Raw genomic sequence first — 17345 nt, 5'->3', positions numbered from 1 at the left:
CAAAAATGCCCATTATTGAAACAATAAAGATAATATAAAAATACATAAAAATTGCGCAATCATTTTTTTCTAGGTTTTTTTTTTATTAGCGACCTTGTTTCCTATTTGCACACAGAGTGTGTTGAAGAATACTGCATCACAGGTGAGTTTATATTACTATTATGTGTAGGTAACTATTATTATGTTGTATAGCTTTTTGCATCATATGTAAATTTAGTGCAATTGTGAAAAAATTTACATATAATAATAAAAGCGTTGCGATTTTAATTAATTCATTAATATGTTACAGCTTCCATTACAACGGAATGAAGCAAAGAAACCAATGGAACAACTTGATACTTTCAGCACAGTCTTTCAATCGAGTTGATAGCCACATAAGATCTCCTGTCTTTGAGTTTGACTAATTTGCTGCAGTTAGGTAAATGCTTTCCAGTCATGTTTTGTCTGCTATTGAATACGAATTTAAAAGTACGTTTTCCTATAATTTTACATTTTCTATTTATGTGATGCAGCCAGCATAAGCAGGAAAGGCACCCAGTAATATATCTTTCTCAGAGTCATCTTCTTTAACAGTTTGTGGTACATCTACACGTGTTTCATATGTAAGTATACCAGGGTCCAGCATAAGGATACATTTATTAATTGATAAATGTCTAATGAAGCAACGTGATACCTACTGAGGATCTCATGGTACCTTAAATACAAAAGATAAACAAGGAAAATCCGAAGTAAGTATATACTTTTTTGTTTTTGATCAGTATCTACAATATGAAGACTACAAATTTCATTCTCATTGAAATCTTTTTATTCTATAGGAAACGTGGGTATATTGCAAGTGTCCGTCTACTTTGTCGCAATACAGTATTTCAGAAGAAGGTAAGGGTTTACAAAATAATGTTAACATTCGTTATATTTTATAAAATGCTTAGGTTCCTGATGATATGGTGGACACGTTTTGCTTTGGCAACAATCATTTATACGATCAGAAGAAAAAGCCCAACAGCTGCAGTCTTATGGTTTGGTTTCTTATGGAAAGAAATAACACTAGAAAAGTACAAGTGCACTAGGAAATAATAGAAAAAGGAGATTTTATGTGGCATTCCGGAGAAAACCGTTATCTCGCTGCTAGTACGAGTCATTCTCAAATTGCAAGGAAGATTAATGCTGAATTTGTTGTACCCGATTTTAAAGTGATTTTTTAATGTTGTGTTAACTATTTATATAGTTTTATCTTAACCCTATGTTATGTGTTTTTGTAAATATTTTTGAAAAGCAATAATACGCCAATACTGTTTGTCATAAACTTTTTTTTAACTAGTCATCAACGTACCTGGTCATAGTTAGAATGCCAGAAACTAATTTTGATTTTTTATTTCTGAAAAATGTAACAATAATTGAATCTAAAATTTTATTTTAATTGAAAAGTACTATCCGATAATATTATAAAAATTTCCAAAGATTTTTAGTAGAGAATGTCATATTATCTATAAGGAATGTTTTCTCTTTTCTTTTCATATTAGGTTTACGTAGTTAACCAGCAATTAAACATTTAATATTATTATAAAACTGTTGTTATTTATTACAAAAGTAGGATAAATAAAAAATCTGTCTGCATACAAGATTTTATTGTATTTTTCACCGATATGGCTTTAGACAGTCGTACAAAAAATATAGTTTTATCCATTTAATTATAGGTATATTATACCAGGTGTCCAAAAGCACCCTGGATATAGGAGATTAACATGGAAAAACATTTTTTTGCGTCTGTACGGTTGATTTGATTGAAAAATCGTAATAATGAAAGTTGTAGTACCTATCACGAACTAGTTTTCTGTATTTTTTTCAGATCTCTAGCTTGAGCCCTTTTGTCGTTAAACACGGAAAAAAATGCGAAAATTTAAACTTTTAGCCTGCACTGTATAAGCGGTTGTCGAGCAACGGATAAACAGGTCATTGTTGCTGGTACGGTTGCTCGACAGCCGCTTATACAGTGCAGGCTAAAAGTTTAAATTTTCGTATTTTTTTCGTGTTTAACGACAAAAGGGCTCAAGCTAGAGATCTGAAAAAAATACAGAAAACTAGTTCGTGATAGGTACTACAACTTTCATTATTACGATTTTTCAATCAAATTAACCGTACAGACGCAAAAAAATGTTTTTCCATGTTAATCTCCTATGTCCAGGGTGCTTTTGGACACCTGGTATATCCATTTAAAAAAAATGGACTTTTTGCAGTTTTTTATCTGTCCGACTAAAAGGTTAATATTGTCACGTTAAGGGGTAGCTCAGAAGAAGAAAAAACCACAGGTATACAGGTAAGCCGCTTTTATTTAAGATAAAACTACAATGGTCTTACCCCCGGATTGCCAAGTAGGCGAGGATCATGATGTATGGAGCGTATGTAGGGTTTCGCGGAGGGCGCACGCTTACCGGGGGTGAATAGAACCCTAGACTAGTGTCCCAGGGCATTCACCACGCCGAATAAGACGTTTTGGTACTGTTAAAGGGAGATAAGCCGGTACGGCAACTAATGCTGCTCGCCCGTGCTATTTCCTTTGACAGGCTGATTTCCGGGTGCTTGCACTTGGTTACCAACTGCTCCACTAAAAGCTACACAGATGGTAAACCCAGACTGTCCCAGAGATCAGTCAGTGACTTCCCTCTGGGGAAGACCCCAGAGTTCGGTGATTAGTACGTGCTTTGAAGCTGTATTTATACCCACATCATGACTCCAATTCGCCGATCTTGTTTACATAAGTCTGGTATTGGGGGAGACCGAAGCAAATGCATGTACGGAACATAGTGTAATTACTATGTTACAATATTAACCACACTGTAGGTTTTTTTCATTTTTTGTGTCTGGGCTTTTCAACCATGTAGTATTGTCTAACTGAAGACAAAAGGTCACATCAGCAAAACTGTCTGGACTTGAGAAATTAATTAAAGTTTAGACCACCGTTTTGCTGACAAGTTCACCATTTTTATAAAATATCTAAGGAACGGTGCGATAGGTATAGGGAAGTATTAACAATTAATTACTAGCCTTCTTGCGATGAATTCAAAAATGAGATTAAAAACAGACTTCCATTTGAAAATCAAAAGTTGGTGTTTATTCTGACTGATCTGGCAACACCGGAAAGTTCAAAATATTTTAAATAGAGAGATTGGACCCAACCTAGGCTACACTCGAAATTTCAACAAAAAATATTGAGTTGTTCTCTAGATACTTCTAATTAACCATCACCGTGAATCACCCTATATAGTATATTATTCCTAGAAAAAATAAGTTTCAAAATTGTTGCTGTTCTGGTGGCTGTAACGAGTTGGCAGTAAATAAAGCAAACATGGTATTTTCAAACAATTTTATTCTTACAATCTAACAATCTTATCTTAACATGTTCCTCAGCAGGGCTATAATTAATTGGTCTGCAAAAAGAAGAAAATAATTATTATTTAAAAAATATATGCTTTATTGCTGAAAGCTTACTATTGGTAAGTCGAAGGCCACCTCCACGGCCTCGCCCACCTCCACGGCCTCCTCGCCCACCTCGCCCACCTCCACGCCCACGGCTCCGGCCTGCACCTCCACGGCCTCCTCGCCCACGGCTCCGGCCTGCACCTGCAGGGCCTCCTCGCCCACCTCCACGCCCACGGCTCCGGCCTGCAGGGCCACTAGTACCTGCAAGTGCCCCCCTGCACTTACAGGTGCAGGGGGGCACGCTGGCCTGTTGCCCAGGCTCGGGCCGCTGCGGGCGTGGTTGTTCCTCCACTTCCTCCACCGTCGATCCTGCAAAAAAAAAAAAAATACAAATTTTTCCGATTTATTTAAGTTTTGGTGGTGCGATAAATTTGTTGTAAATGTTAATTCTACATACCATCGGACAACAAAATGTCTTCATCCTCCTCAGGGATGGATGCCAGACTAAATTCTGGCATCATCCCTTCACCCCCAGTATTATTTTCGCTCCTGAAACAATTTGGTAATGTAATTGAAAAGCGGGTAATTTAAACAACCAACAATGTAGTCTAGTCTAGTGATCGACCGATATGAAATTTTGGACCCATACTGTTTTTCCTTCCCAAAATTGGTAGCTTTTAATTCTTTATAAAAAAATGTCGGCCCCGCGAGGCAGATAGTTTATACATATATCGGCCGCTATATCGGTATCGGTATCGGTCGATCACTACTAGTCTAATTTTACTAAATTAAACGATGGGCAATTAAAACATATCGCTTAAACTTCAAAATATTTTAACTGAAATTTCTTTGAAAGAAATCTAGCGGTTTCTTTCAATTTGCCAGCAATTTAGTTACTTAACACCAGATATCATTGATGCTAGACCAGTATTTAATTACTTACATTTTTCCAGCAACCACCTCTCAACTTCAACAAACCAAATAGAAATGAATGCACTATCCAGCAAAATAACTGACGCCGGACAAAATTGGAATGGCCGAAACTTTAAAATAAACAAAGACAAAAGACAAAAATTATAAGAAAGACGAAGAACGAACATTTTTGACCGTTACACAAAGCGTGCCGACTTTTTTGTCGGCAAATTAATCCGTGCTTTCCGCGAATTTTTTAAATCTGAATATCGTATGCGCTGGCTTGCTAGACTAGGGAATTCCAAATTGCCGCCCTCTGACGGGGTGTAAGGAGTTCTCACTACCCTCTAAAGATACTTCATTATGAGCTCTATAAACGGACCAAAGGGGGTTGTGATACTATGATTAGTTCTGGATTAATTTGAATCTGAATATCGTATGCGCTGGCTTGCTAGAGTAGTGAATTCAAATTTGCCGCCCTCTGACGGGGTGTAAGGAGTTCTCACTACCCTCTAAAGATACTTCATTATGAACCCTATAAACGTACCAAAGGGGGTTGTGATACTATGATTAGTTTTGGATTAATTTGAATCTGAATTTCGTATGCGCTGGCTTGCTAGAGTAGTGAATTCAAATTTGCCGCCCTCTGACGGGGTGTAAGGAGTTCTCACTACCCTCTAAAGATACTTCATTATGAACCCTATAAACGTACCAAAGGGGGTTGTGATACTATGATTAGTTTTGGATTAATTTGAATCTGAATTTCGTATGCGCTGGCTTGCTAGAGTAGTGAATTCAAATTTGCCGCCCTCTGACGGGGTGTAAGGAGTTCTCACTACCCTCTAAAGATACTTCATTATGAACCCTATAAACGTACCAAAGGGGGTTGTGATACTATGATTAGTTTTGGATTAATTTGAATCTGAATATCGTATGCGCTGGCTTGCTAGAGTAGTGAATTCAAATTTGCCGCCCTCTGACGGGGTGTAAGGAGTTCTCACTACCCTCTAAAGATACTTCATTATAAACCCTATAAACGTACCAAAGGGGGTTGTGATACTATGATTAGTTTTGGATTAATTTGAATCTGAATTTCGTATGCGCTGGCTTGCTAGAGTAGTGAATTCAAATTTGCCGCCCTCTGACGGGGTGTAAGGAGTTCTCACTACCCTCTAAAGATACTTCATTATGAACCCTATAAACGTACCAAAGGGGGTTGTGATACTATGATTAGTTTTGGATTAATTTGAATCTGAATGTCGTATGCGCTGGCTTGCTAGACTAGGGAATTCCAAATTGCCGCCCTCTGACGGGGTGTAAGGAGTTCTCACTATCCTCTAAAGATACTTCATTATGAGCTCTATAAAAGTACCAAAGGGGGTTGTGATACTATGATTAGTTTTGGATTAATTTGAATCTGAATATCGTATGCGCTGGCTTGCTAGAGTAGTGAATTCAAATTTGCCGCCCTCTGACGGGGTGTAAGGAGTTCTCACTACCCTCTAAAGATACTTCATTATGAACCCTATAAACGTACCAAAGGGGGTTGTGATACTATGATTAGTTTTGGATTAATTTGAATCTGAATATCGTATGCGCTGGCTTGCTAGAGTAGTGAATTCAAATTTGCCGCCCTCTGACGGGGTGTAAGGAGTTCTCACTACCCTCTAAAGATACTTCATTATGAACCCTATAAACGTACCAAAGGGGGTTGTGATACTATGATTAGTTTTGGATTAATTTGAATCTGAATATCGTATGCGCTGGCTTGCTAGAGTAGTGAATTCAAATTTGCCGCCCTCTGACGGGGTGTAAGGAGTTCTCACTACCCTCTAAAGATACTTCATTATGAACCCTATAAACGTACCAAAGGGGGTTGTGATACTATGATTAGTTTTGGATTAATTTGAATCTGAATATCGTATGCGCTGGCTTGCTAGAGTAGTGAATTCAAATTTGCCGCCCTCTGACGGGGTGTAAGGAGTTCTCACTACCCTCTGAAGATACTTCATTATGAACCCTATAAACGTACCAAAGGGGGTTGTGATACTATGATTAGTTTTGGATTAATTTGAATCTGAATTTCGTATGCGCTGGCTTGCTAGAGTAGTGAATTCAAATTTGCCGCCCTCTGACGGGGTGTAAGGAGTTCTCACTACCCTCTAAAGATACTTCATTATGAACCCTATAAACGTACCAAAGGGGGTTGTGATACTATGATTAGTTTTGGATTAATTTGAATCTGAATGTCGTATGCGCTGGCTTGCTAGACTAGGGAATTCCAAATTGCCGCCCTCTGACGGGGTGTAAGGAGTTCTCACTACCCTCTAAAGATACTTCATTATGAACCCTATAAACGTACCAAAGGGGGTTGTGATACTATGATTAGTTTTGGATTAATTTGAATCTGAATTTCGTATGCGCTGGCTTGCTAGAGTAGTGAATTCAAATTTGCCGCCCTCTGACGGGGTGTAAGGAGTTCTCACTACCCTCTAAAGATACTTCATTATGAACCCTATAAACGTACCAAAGGGGGTTGTGATACTATGATTAGTTTTGGATTAATTTGAATCTGAATATCGTATGCGCTGGCTTGCTAGAGTAGTGAATTCAAATTTGCCGCCCTCTGACGGGGTGTAAGGAGTTCTCACTACCCTCTAAAGATACTTCATTATGAACCCTATAAACGTACCAAAAGGGGTTTTTTATTATTATTAGGAATAGTATTTATTGAACGCGCTTATATGTAGATCGTAGATGTGGCAACGCTGCAAAATCTGATATACACCATACAGGGTAGGTAAGAAGCCTGTTTGTTGGGTTTGTTGTTGATTGTGCAGATGTTAAGCGTTAAATAGATATATGTGGAATTATAGATATAAAAGGAGAATTCTGGAAATAAAGGTATGCAAATATGTTGTTCTAAAATGTCCTGTGGATAGTGAAAGAACGAAGTAACTGCTCACAATGTTTATTTAACACATTTTAAGTGAAGAAAAAAATAAGTTTGACGCCACTGACCGATCGGACATCCTCGGCTCCGGCTTGCTGGAATTCGGCTTGCTGCCTTCACACCAGTCAGTTTTACTATATATTAAAAAGTGCACATTGTGTTCTTTTTTAACATACCTAATAATAAAAGTATAAAATGATTATACAAAATTTATTTACCTTGATCTGAGGCTTCTTAAGGAACTATGGCCACTCATTTTGTTTATCCAGAAGTCCACAGGTACATATGTAGTAACAGGGATAGCAACAATCACTGGAGCTAAAACTGGAACACACTATTAGGTATATCGCACCAAACCACAATTAAACTTTTCCAAACAGGAATGTGGGCTAGTACAGTAAAGTTTTGATGTGACTAGTGTTATTATAGTTTACATATTTAAGTACATAAGCTTTGACAATAGACAGGAAACAGGTGTTCTAGTATAAGCAAAACTTTTTTAGCCATTTTTTTGTGCGGGTGTGAGTTTAGACTGCCTTTGTCCTTGTCTTGTCCCAGTGCATTGGTGTGAAGGCAGCAAGCATATCTAAATTGTGGGTCGAAAACGAGTCGGACATCTTGAGATCGCGGTCGGGGGGTCGGGAGAATGAATCTGTCTCCTCACTTTCTTTCTGTCAACTCTCTTGACGTCCGGGGTCTGTCTGCTGTCGTCTGCCGACGAGATCAGCGGTGTTGCCAATGTGACCACCTGATCTGAGGTGGATGGCAATTCGCCACATTCATATACATTTACACAACAAAAAACTTATGGCGTGGTGCATATCTTAAAAATCTAGACATTCAGACTATTTTTATACAGTTTTGGACTTATCAGGCCTGAAAGCCCGTTTGTACACTGTCCATAATCTTGAAAATGTCATTTCAAGCTTCTTCACTATTAAATTGGTTTCCTCACTCATTGGTGCAAAAATTGGATAATTTTTAAGAAATTCTGACTGTTTTTAGTGCTTTAAGACTGAAAAATCGAGTTTAAGACTATTTAAAATACTAAAAGTAAACTTTCAGACTTTCAGAAAAATACGAACTTAAAAACCGTGATCAATAGAAAAAAACTATTTACACTACTGAATTCTATGCAAAAAGTTGCTGTTGAAATTTTTTGCCATAAAGTTATGTACTAAATTTGAGTTTCAGACACCGACATCATTTTTCGTCTATCTCTATTAATAAGAGCACTTCCCATTTAAATATGTCCAATTTGGCCCACCCTGTGCAGTTGTTTTCGTAAAAATAAATGTTGAAAAAAAACTTCCACGGTACACATCCGGCTGGTGTTTGGTTTGTTGTCGCAAGGTATGTTTTTTTATTTTCAGAGCAATCTCATTCATTTTGAAGTTCCTAATTTGTCTGTTTGTTTTATGCGAGACATTATTTCAAACAAATAATAATATTACAATGCGTTTATCAACAACACAAAGACTTAAAATTCTGATGATGATTGACTATGGCGATAGAGTGCGAATTCAACATGAGGTGTGTGTTTTATTTAATAACCAATATCCAGAAAAGCCAATAAACCAGTTAGTAGTTAGTAAAATTGAATGGAAGTTTTGGTTCTGTACATAGAAAATAAGTCAAAAATAGACATCCCGCGCTAAACAAACATGAAAAACTAAATCTTTTATTATCTGTGAAAGAAAATCAACATATTAGCATTCGTCAAGTTGCCCGCGACTATGATATCCCTTGTTACCTCATTACAGCAGGATGGTGCACCCCCAGATTATGCAATTCAAGTTAGACAATATCTTAACGAAGTAGCATTTCCCAACAGATGGATTGAGAGGCGTGGATCAATTGAATGGCCTCCAAGATTTCCTGATTTCAATCCCTTGAATTTTTTTTGTGGGATCATCTCAAAAATGTTGTTTATTAGACTAAACCAGAATCATTGACGACTTAAAAATCAGAATTAGAAGAGTGTGTGCTAACATTAGTCAAGAAACCATAAATAGGGTTCAGCATGAATTTATCGATCGTTTGGGATAGTGCCACAATAAGGGTTTCGAACATTTACCTAACTAAATAATTATTGTTTTTGTTTAATAATAAAATAGTGTTTAATATTTTCAATAAAATCTGTTATATTTTTTAACTGTTATTTTCTCGAAAACGAAAGCTGAATATCGACATAGGATATGCTACATGAAAAATACCCACAACTTACGTAGAATCCATAAGTTCAATACAAAATGGGGGTTATCATTTGAAAATGTCAACTCGAAGGCCATATCCCAGTTTTTGGACACAGTGTATATTTAATTTTTTTCTCAAAAAATGCTCGTCAATGCACACACTGTATGTGGAAACTAATGTGTGACAGTAAAACGACTAACTTTTATTAAAATTTCAAATTTTGGTTTCAATATTTGTATTAAAAAATTTTTACAACTGTTCTAGGTCACATTTTGATGGCAACATACAACGAAATTTTATATCGAAGATACAAAAATCTCAGCTCACTGCCTTGAAAGGAACAGTCAATTGTACAAATACTAATAGTTTTTGTACGGAATCTGATACTCTTCAAAAACGTTCTATCGAGGACTATGAACAAATCTACTTAAAAGTCCATGTTTATCGAGGTAGGTTATAAATAATTGTATATTTTAATATTATTGTTCATAAAATCGTTATTGTTTTAAGTTCCAGTATTTGGACGCATCAAAACAGACCAGGTGGTCTGGGAGGATAGGACGGTTGTTCAGCATGAACATGATAACATGAATAGCAAAACTGAATCGAAACAAGAAAATAGTTGTGAGAAGTATCCTAAGCGGTGGAACACAGACGATTAAAAGCTGGAGTCGAGAGAATAGCAGTAGTGGAAGTAATAATCATGGTATTGATAACCATAGCAAACATATAAAGAAAAACCGAAGTCGGCAGAGTAGCAAAATCAGGTAATAAATTGACATTGATTAAACCATTTTTACTCACTAAAACACCACGCTTTCTTTTTATTTAATACCATATACAGTGCGTTTTTCTTATTTTTTAAGCCCACGTTAGACCATGTTTGTGACCAAAACAAGGTGGTTAAATTGCAGAAGATCATCACTGATAGCTTAGCTGAGAAAGATAGCTTTAGTTTAGTAAAAAAAAGTATTTTTTTAATTGTATTGTTCAAAGTGAACTTTGTTTGAAGCCAAACAGATGATTGTTTGATCCCAAACAATCGTAAAATGTCTTTTTAGCGTTCAAAAGATGTCGGGCCATGATGCAGTCAAAATATGTCACTCTACCTGCTACTTGCTCTGCCAGTATACAAAACAAGTACCTATTATGCATACAGGGAGTAGGCAAACGTACTTAAGATTCAAGGTATTAAAGACAGATCCGTCAAGTTTTACATCTGTAGTAGCAAAATAACATGGTCTAACATAGGCTTAAAATTACAAATGTAACACGTAAAGTCCTATGTTGCGCGTTAAAAATAACGCACCGTATTTTGTTTGTGCACAAACAAACTGACGCTGACTTGAACTGACAACTCGTTAACAATCTCGACAACAATTAACTACAGGGCCTAGCCCGGCTGTTTATACAGGGAGGTCCAGTTGTAAGTGTCAGTAATTCAACATTCCATAACTTATCATAAAATAACTTCACATGCATTATGTCATTTTCCTAAAGAACGCTTCTTAAGGAAGAAAGAGTTCTCCAAATTTCAGTTTAAAAATCGTATTTTGCTTAACTCAGATCATTCGATCCATTGGCAATTTTGATCAAATTTGGAACAAGTACTTATGAAATAAATTTTTGTTATGAGATGTAATTGACATTCGTCAAAATAGTTTTTTGGCATCGATATAAGGGGATGGTCTTTATTTTCCCGCTCTAATTTATACGCTTAGGAAGCTATCGTAAATTTTACTTTATAATGGTTCAAAAAGATTCAAATCCCCAAAAACAGGATTTTTGGACTCATTTTTACTGGCGTTAATTTTTTATATTATAGGTAGTGTAAAACTGAACATTCAAGACTTCCAAATATCTACTGAATAGTCTAAAAACTTGTTATTTACTACTAAGAATAATCTTATAATTTGTTTTTCCAGACTGCAATCCATTATCAAGTATTTAAAACTGAATTTCAAGTACTAAAAACAGTTCGGAAATCAAGACGAAAATTGTGGCGCATAAAACTAATTTTTACTACTAAAAATAGTATAAAAGTTGACTTTTTTTCTCAATTTTTTGGATTAAAACAAGTCTAGAATTCAATTTCACAGTGGAAACAGTCCAAATCCAATTTTTAAGAAATTCTGACTGTTTTTAGTGCTTTAAGACTGAAAAATCGAGTTTAAGACTATTTAAAATACTAAAAGTAAAGTTTCAGACTTTCAGAAAAAAAATTGGCTCAAAATGCTACGATATTAGCAATAAAAACTAATTTTAGGAAATGAATTAGTCCAAAAATTGAATTTGGACTGTTTCCACTGTGAAATTGAATTCTAGACTTGAACAATAATATTAAAATATACAATTATTTATAACCTACCTCGGTAAACATGGACTTTTAAGTAGATTTGTTCATAGTCCTCGATAGAACGTTTTTGAAGAGTATCAGATTCCGTACAAAAACTATTAGTATTTGTACAATTGACTGTTCCTTTCAAGGCAGTGAGCTGAGATTTTTGTATCTTCGATATAAAATTTCGTTGTATGTTGCCATCAAAATGTGACTGTTGAAATTTTAATAAAAGTTAGTCGTTTTACTGTCACACATTAGTTTGCACATACAGTGTGTGCATTGACGAGCATTTTTTGAGAAAAAAATTAAATATACAGGGTGTCCAAAAACTGAGATATGGCCTTCGAGTTGACATTTTCAAATGATAACCCCCATTTTGTATTGCACTTATGGATTCTACGTAAGTTGTGGGTATTTTTCATGTAGCATATCCTATGTCGATATTCAGCTTTCGTTTTCGAGAAAATAACAGTTAAAAAATATAACAGATTTTATTGAAAATATTAAACACTATTTTATTATTAAACAAAAACAATAATTATTTAGTTAGGTAAATGTTCGAAACCCTTATTGTGGCACTATCCCAAACGATCGATAAATTTATTCTGAACCCTATTTATGGTTTCTTGACTAATGTTAGCACACACTCTTCTAATTCTGATTTTTAAGTCGTCAATGATTCAGGTTTAGTCTAATAAACAACATTTTTGAGATGGTCCCACAAAAAAGTCCAGGGGATTGAGATCAGGAAATCTTGGAGGCCATTCAATTGATCCACGCCTCTCAATCCATCTGTTGGGAAATGCTACTTCGTTAAGATATTGTTACGGTCTGGGCCTACCATGCTCGATACTTCTTAACGAGCGCTCGCCTCGGGATGAAACCGATGCGCCGCAATATCTGGCCGGGCGCGTATTAAAGTAGGCCACAGTTAGGAAACGCTACCTGGAAGATTCTTGAATGATCAAGGCAACCCGCGACGCGTTTCGCGGTCATTCTAGAACGTGGTTTGCGAATATAAAAGACGCGGTCTCGACCGCAGTAGTAGTGAATTTAGAAACGCGGTAAAGTTTAAATAGCGGAATAATTGTGGAATTGTAGTAGTGTTTTTAGTAGCTGTGTTAATTATTGTACGGAGTGTTTTGAAGTATTAATGAAGTTATTAATCGTTGAGTTAAACTGACTTTGTGTGAACCCACGGGAAAATCGTAACAATTGGTGTCAGAAGTGCGATCAGACGTTAGTGCGACGTGAATTGGAACTAAACTTCGGGTTAGAGACTTGTGTTCAGAACCGGACTAGAGATTTTCGGAACAGTGGTGTGTTAAATTTATTTTATGCCAATAACAAGACGTCAAAGTGCAAACATGGAGGCCCAATTTGCAGCTATTATGGCAATGCTTAAACAAGACAAAGAAGAACGAGAAAGGATTCGACAACAAGACAAGGAAGAACAAGAAAGGATTCGACAACAAGAGAAGGAAGAACAAGAAAGGATTCGACAACAAGACAAGGAAGAACAAGAAAGGATTCGACAACAAGAGAAGGAAGAACAAGAAAGGATTCGACAAGAACAAGAAAGGATTCGACAACAAGAGAAGGAAGAACAAGAAAAGATTCGACAACAAGATATGGAAATGCGTCAAGAAGATAGAGAGCGTAACGTAGAAATATTGAACGCTCTAGCGGGGACCAAAACAGAAATCCAAGAGTATGTAACCCATAGTCTCAAAAAGATGGAATGTGATGTTCAGGTAAAATTAGACGATGTTCGGGAGGACATTAATAAAATTCAGGTTGATGTTCGGGACATTCATAAAAATCAGAATGATGTTGAGATAAAGCTACGCGACTTAGAGCAGAAAATTGACAGCAGAGGAGTCAGCTCTACAGTGTTCACCGGAAACGGGCTCAACAAGATCAAGCCTCCCACATACGATGGTCAAACTTCATGGGCAACGTACCAACTCCAATTTGAGGCCGCTGCAAATGCAAATAGATGGACTAACGAGGAAATGGCTGTAGCACTGGTGGTGGCATTACGAGCACCTGCATTGGAGCTGTTACAGACTCTGCCTATCGCCCAACAAAGCAACTATGACGCATTAGTAGCTGCATTAGAACGACGTTATGGGGATCAGCATAGGAAAGGAGTGTACCAAACACAATTAAAGGCAAGACTGCAGAAAACTGGTGAAAATTTACAAGAGTTTGAGGCCGAAATTCGTCGCCTTGTGCATCTGGCTTACCCAGCCGTCCCGGATGAAATCCAAGAAGAACTTGTGGCACAGTATTTTGTAGATGGGATTCGAGATCCGGAGGTAAAGAAAATGCTGAAGATGTTCAAAGGGAGCAACGGCAGCGAATTACTGATTCGAGCGCTGGAAGTTGAAGCTGCGTGCAACGACTTAAAGCCAAAAATCAGGGCCGTGACTATTCAAGAGGAGAGAGAACCGCCAGCCGATCATGTTGCTACATCAATAGATAAAATTGAATCAATGGTCGGCCAATTAGTGCAACAAGTGGCAGCATTAGGAAATGGTCTTTCCACACAGTTAGAACGATCACGCCCGATCACGAGAGTGGAGTGTTATCGATGCGGACGTACGGGACACATGAAACGGGATTGTCGAGTAAGGATACCGTCCCGCTCTCCAACGAGGGACGTACAACCATCCAGAAGGGACCAGGAAAACTCCCACTAGTCAACATTACGGGGCGAATGTTGACTAGCGAAGACAAAGCCCCCAGAATTATCTCCATCAGAAGCCTGGGTAGATCAATGGGAAGCCTGAACGTAGATGGAAAGGTGGATGCGATGAACGTTACTTTTACTTTGGATACCGGTGCGGCAGTATCTTTGATCCGGTCAAACCTTGTGGATAAAAGTCAAGTTAAGCCTTTACGAAGAAGTATTCTCCTGCGCACTGTGACTGGAGAATCGGCTAAAGTTTTAGGAGAAATAACAGTCAAGATTTGCCTTGGAAGGATTACGTTTTACCACACCGTGTTAGTAGCAGATATTGAAGATGAATTTATTCTGGGAATGGACCTGATTCGTCAACATGGATTTTCTTTTAATCCCGAGCAAAATATCCTAAGGTTTGGAAGTGAAGAGTTCATCCTGTCAACCAATCACCGCTATGAGTCACCCATTAATGTTTTGGCATCTCAGACAGTAAAAATATGCGGCAATTCCGAGCAAATAATCATTGGACATTTGGAGCAGAATTCTGGGAGCTGTGTTGGACTTGTATGAAACCCGGACCGACCAGGAAGATGCCTCATTGGGAAATCACTTGTAAATGGAGGAAGTGAAGTTCCAATTAGAGTTGCAAACATTTTTCCAGACGACGTCAAAATCAACAAAGGCGAAATTATTGCGGTATTCGAGCCTGTAGTCAAAGTAACGAATTGCGATGGGTTACCAGAACAGGAGGAGCAGTTGGGGGAAAACAAGCTCTTAAATGAACTTGAAAAGACCTGGAAACATCTGTCAACACCGCAACTGAAGAAGGCTCGGAAACTGATTTTGGACCATGGTAGCATATTTGGAACACCGAACAATATGGGAAAAACTACCATTGTAAAACACCGAATTAACACCGGCAATGCACAACCGATTCGACAACCACCTAGGAGACTACCAATAGCCAAACAACAGGAAGTGCAGGAATTAGTGGACAGGATGCTTGACGACGGAGTTATAGAAGAATCCTGCAGCCCTTGGTCATCACCTGTTGTTCTGGTCACTAAGAAAGATGGATCAAGCAGATTTTGTGTAGATTACCGAAAACTGAATGACGTGACCAAAAAGGACAGCTATCCACTTCCCCGTATCGACGACACACTGACGACTTTGGCAGGATCCTGTTGGTTTTCTACTTTAGATTTGAAGAGTGGGTACTGGCAAGTTGGCATTGAGGAGCAAGATAAGGAGAAGACTGCTTTTTCTGCTGGAAATGGGCTGTACCAATTCAATGTGATGCCCTTCGGACTTTGTAATGCTCCTGCTACGTTTGAAAGACTAATGGAAATTGTGCTTCGTGGCCTTAACTGGAAGACTTGCTTGGTTTATCTGGACGATATCATGGTGATGGGAAAAACTTTTGAAGAACATCTGGACAACTTGCAAGAAGTATTTGCTAGAATAGGTGGTGCCCATCTTCGATTGAACGCCAAAAAGTGTTGGTTCTTCCAAAAGCAAGTCGAATTCCTTGGGCATGTGGTGTCGGTCGACGGAATCCAGACGGACGACAAGAAGATCCAAGCAATTAGAGAATGGCCAGTACCGAAGGATAAACACGAACTCAGAAGCTTTCTAGGACTTGCCACCTACTACAGACGGTTTGTGGAAGGATTTGCCAACATCGCAGCTCCGCTACATCAACTTACTGAGGACAAAACACCCTACTGTTGGAATACCCAATGTGATCAGGCGTTCAGAAGGTTAAAGGCATCACTTTGCTCCAGTCCCATCCTCAGTTATCCACAACCAAAAGGAAAGTTCATTTTAGACACAGATGCCAGTAATTCTGGTATTGGAGCTGTATTGTCTCACATTCAAAACGGAGAAGAACATGTTATAGAATACTTCAGTAGGAAACTTACCAAAGCAGAACGGAACTACTGTGTAACGAGAAAAGAGCTACTGGCAATAGTAAAATCCGTCGATCACTTTCACAAGTACTTGTACGGACAGGAATTTTTGATAAGAACTGACCATGCGGCACTCAAGTGGCTCCTTGGAATGAAGCAACCGGAAGGACAAGTAGCAAGATGGCTTGAAAAACTCCAGCAGTATAATTTCAACATCAAGCATCGACCCGGAAAGCTGCATAATAACGCAGATGCTCTATCAAGAAGACCTTGCGCCGAAGAATGCAAACATTGCCAGAAAGCGGAACAACGTGAAGGCGTTGTGCCCATCAGAATGGTTCAGCTGAAGACCGATGATGAATGGAGTCCCGATGAGATTAGGAAGGATCAACTAGAAGACAGCGACATAGGCCCATTGTTGTTGAGAAAGGAACAAAGCGAGCCAAGACCAACATGGCAAGCAATCTCTAGCAAAGGCCTGACGTTCAAAGCACTTTGGGCTCAGTGGGACTCGCTTGTGGTTGAAGGCGGCTTGCTAAAAAGAGCTTGGGAGAGTGCCGATGGAAAAGAAATAAGGAAGCAGCTGGTAGTTCCCAGAGGAAGGGTCGACCACGTACTGGAGGAAATGCACAATGGAAAGACTGGTGCTCATTTGGGAGTAAATAAGACTTTGGACAAAATCCGGCAACGCTTTTACTGGGTTAACTACTGCCAAGACGTGAAATCATGGTGTCGACAATGTTCCATTTGTGCAGCTAGCCACGGACCACAGACGAGATCCCGGGGACCTATGAAGCAGTACAACGTCGGATTGCCTTTCGAACGTTTAGCCATAGACGTCGCTGGGCCTTTTCCGGAGACCAACAGAGGCAACAAGTACATTCTTGTTGCCATGGATTACTTTAGCAAATGGCCTGAGGTGTTTGC

At 38.2% G+C, this 17345-nt stretch overlaps 1 protein-coding gene and 2 long non-coding RNA genes across 8 annotated transcripts in view; 1 reads left to right on the top strand and 2 right to left on the bottom strand.

The window, feature by feature from the left end:
• LOC145738083 (uncharacterized) overlaps nt 1-1303 on the top strand; it is a 147579-nt gene extending 146276 nt beyond the window's left edge. The window contains exons 2-6 of one of the 6 annotated variants that reach the window (XR_014180581.1): nt 290-418; nt 513-602; nt 663-728; nt 816-876; nt 930-1303. This is a non-coding gene — a long non-coding RNA (uncharacterized LOC145738083). Of the gene's footprint in view, nt 1-31; nt 143-289; nt 877-929 lie in introns of those variants that run through there. The other 5 variants (XR_014180580.1, XR_014180578.1, XR_014180579.1 and 2 more) reach the window with 5 other exon arrangements.
• Nucleotides 1304-3416: 2113 nt separating this feature from the next.
• LOC145738125 (uncharacterized) lies at nt 3417-4364 on the bottom strand. The gene is made up of 3 exons (XM_081992988.1): nt 3875-4364; nt 3487-3786; nt 3417-3425 (listed from the first exon to the last, which is right to left on the bottom strand). Exons 1-3 carry the CDS (start codon nt 3896-3898, stop codon nt 3417-3419), a joined length of 333 nt encoding a protein of 110 aa, XP_081849114.1. The 5' UTR covers nt 3899-4364.
• A 2920-nt stretch (nt 4365-7284) lies between these two features.
• Nucleotides 7285-8060, bottom strand: LOC145738369 (uncharacterized). Its single transcript, XR_014180737.1, has 2 exons — nt 7501-8060; nt 7285-7416 (listed from the first exon to the last, which is right to left on the bottom strand). It is a non-coding gene; the product is annotated as an uncharacterized LOC145738369 (long non-coding RNA).
• Between the last annotated feature and the right edge of the window lie 9285 nt (nt 8061-17345).

This window comes from Ips typographus, linkage group LG15 (genome assembly GCF_016097725.1).
Source record: "Ips typographus isolate SLU linkage group LG15, UJ_Ityp_2.0, whole genome shotgun sequence".
Lineage (NCBI taxonomy): Eukaryota > Metazoa > Arthropoda > Insecta > Coleoptera > Curculionidae > Ips > Ips typographus.
This window is presented reverse-complemented; position numbering and strand designations above follow the sequence as displayed.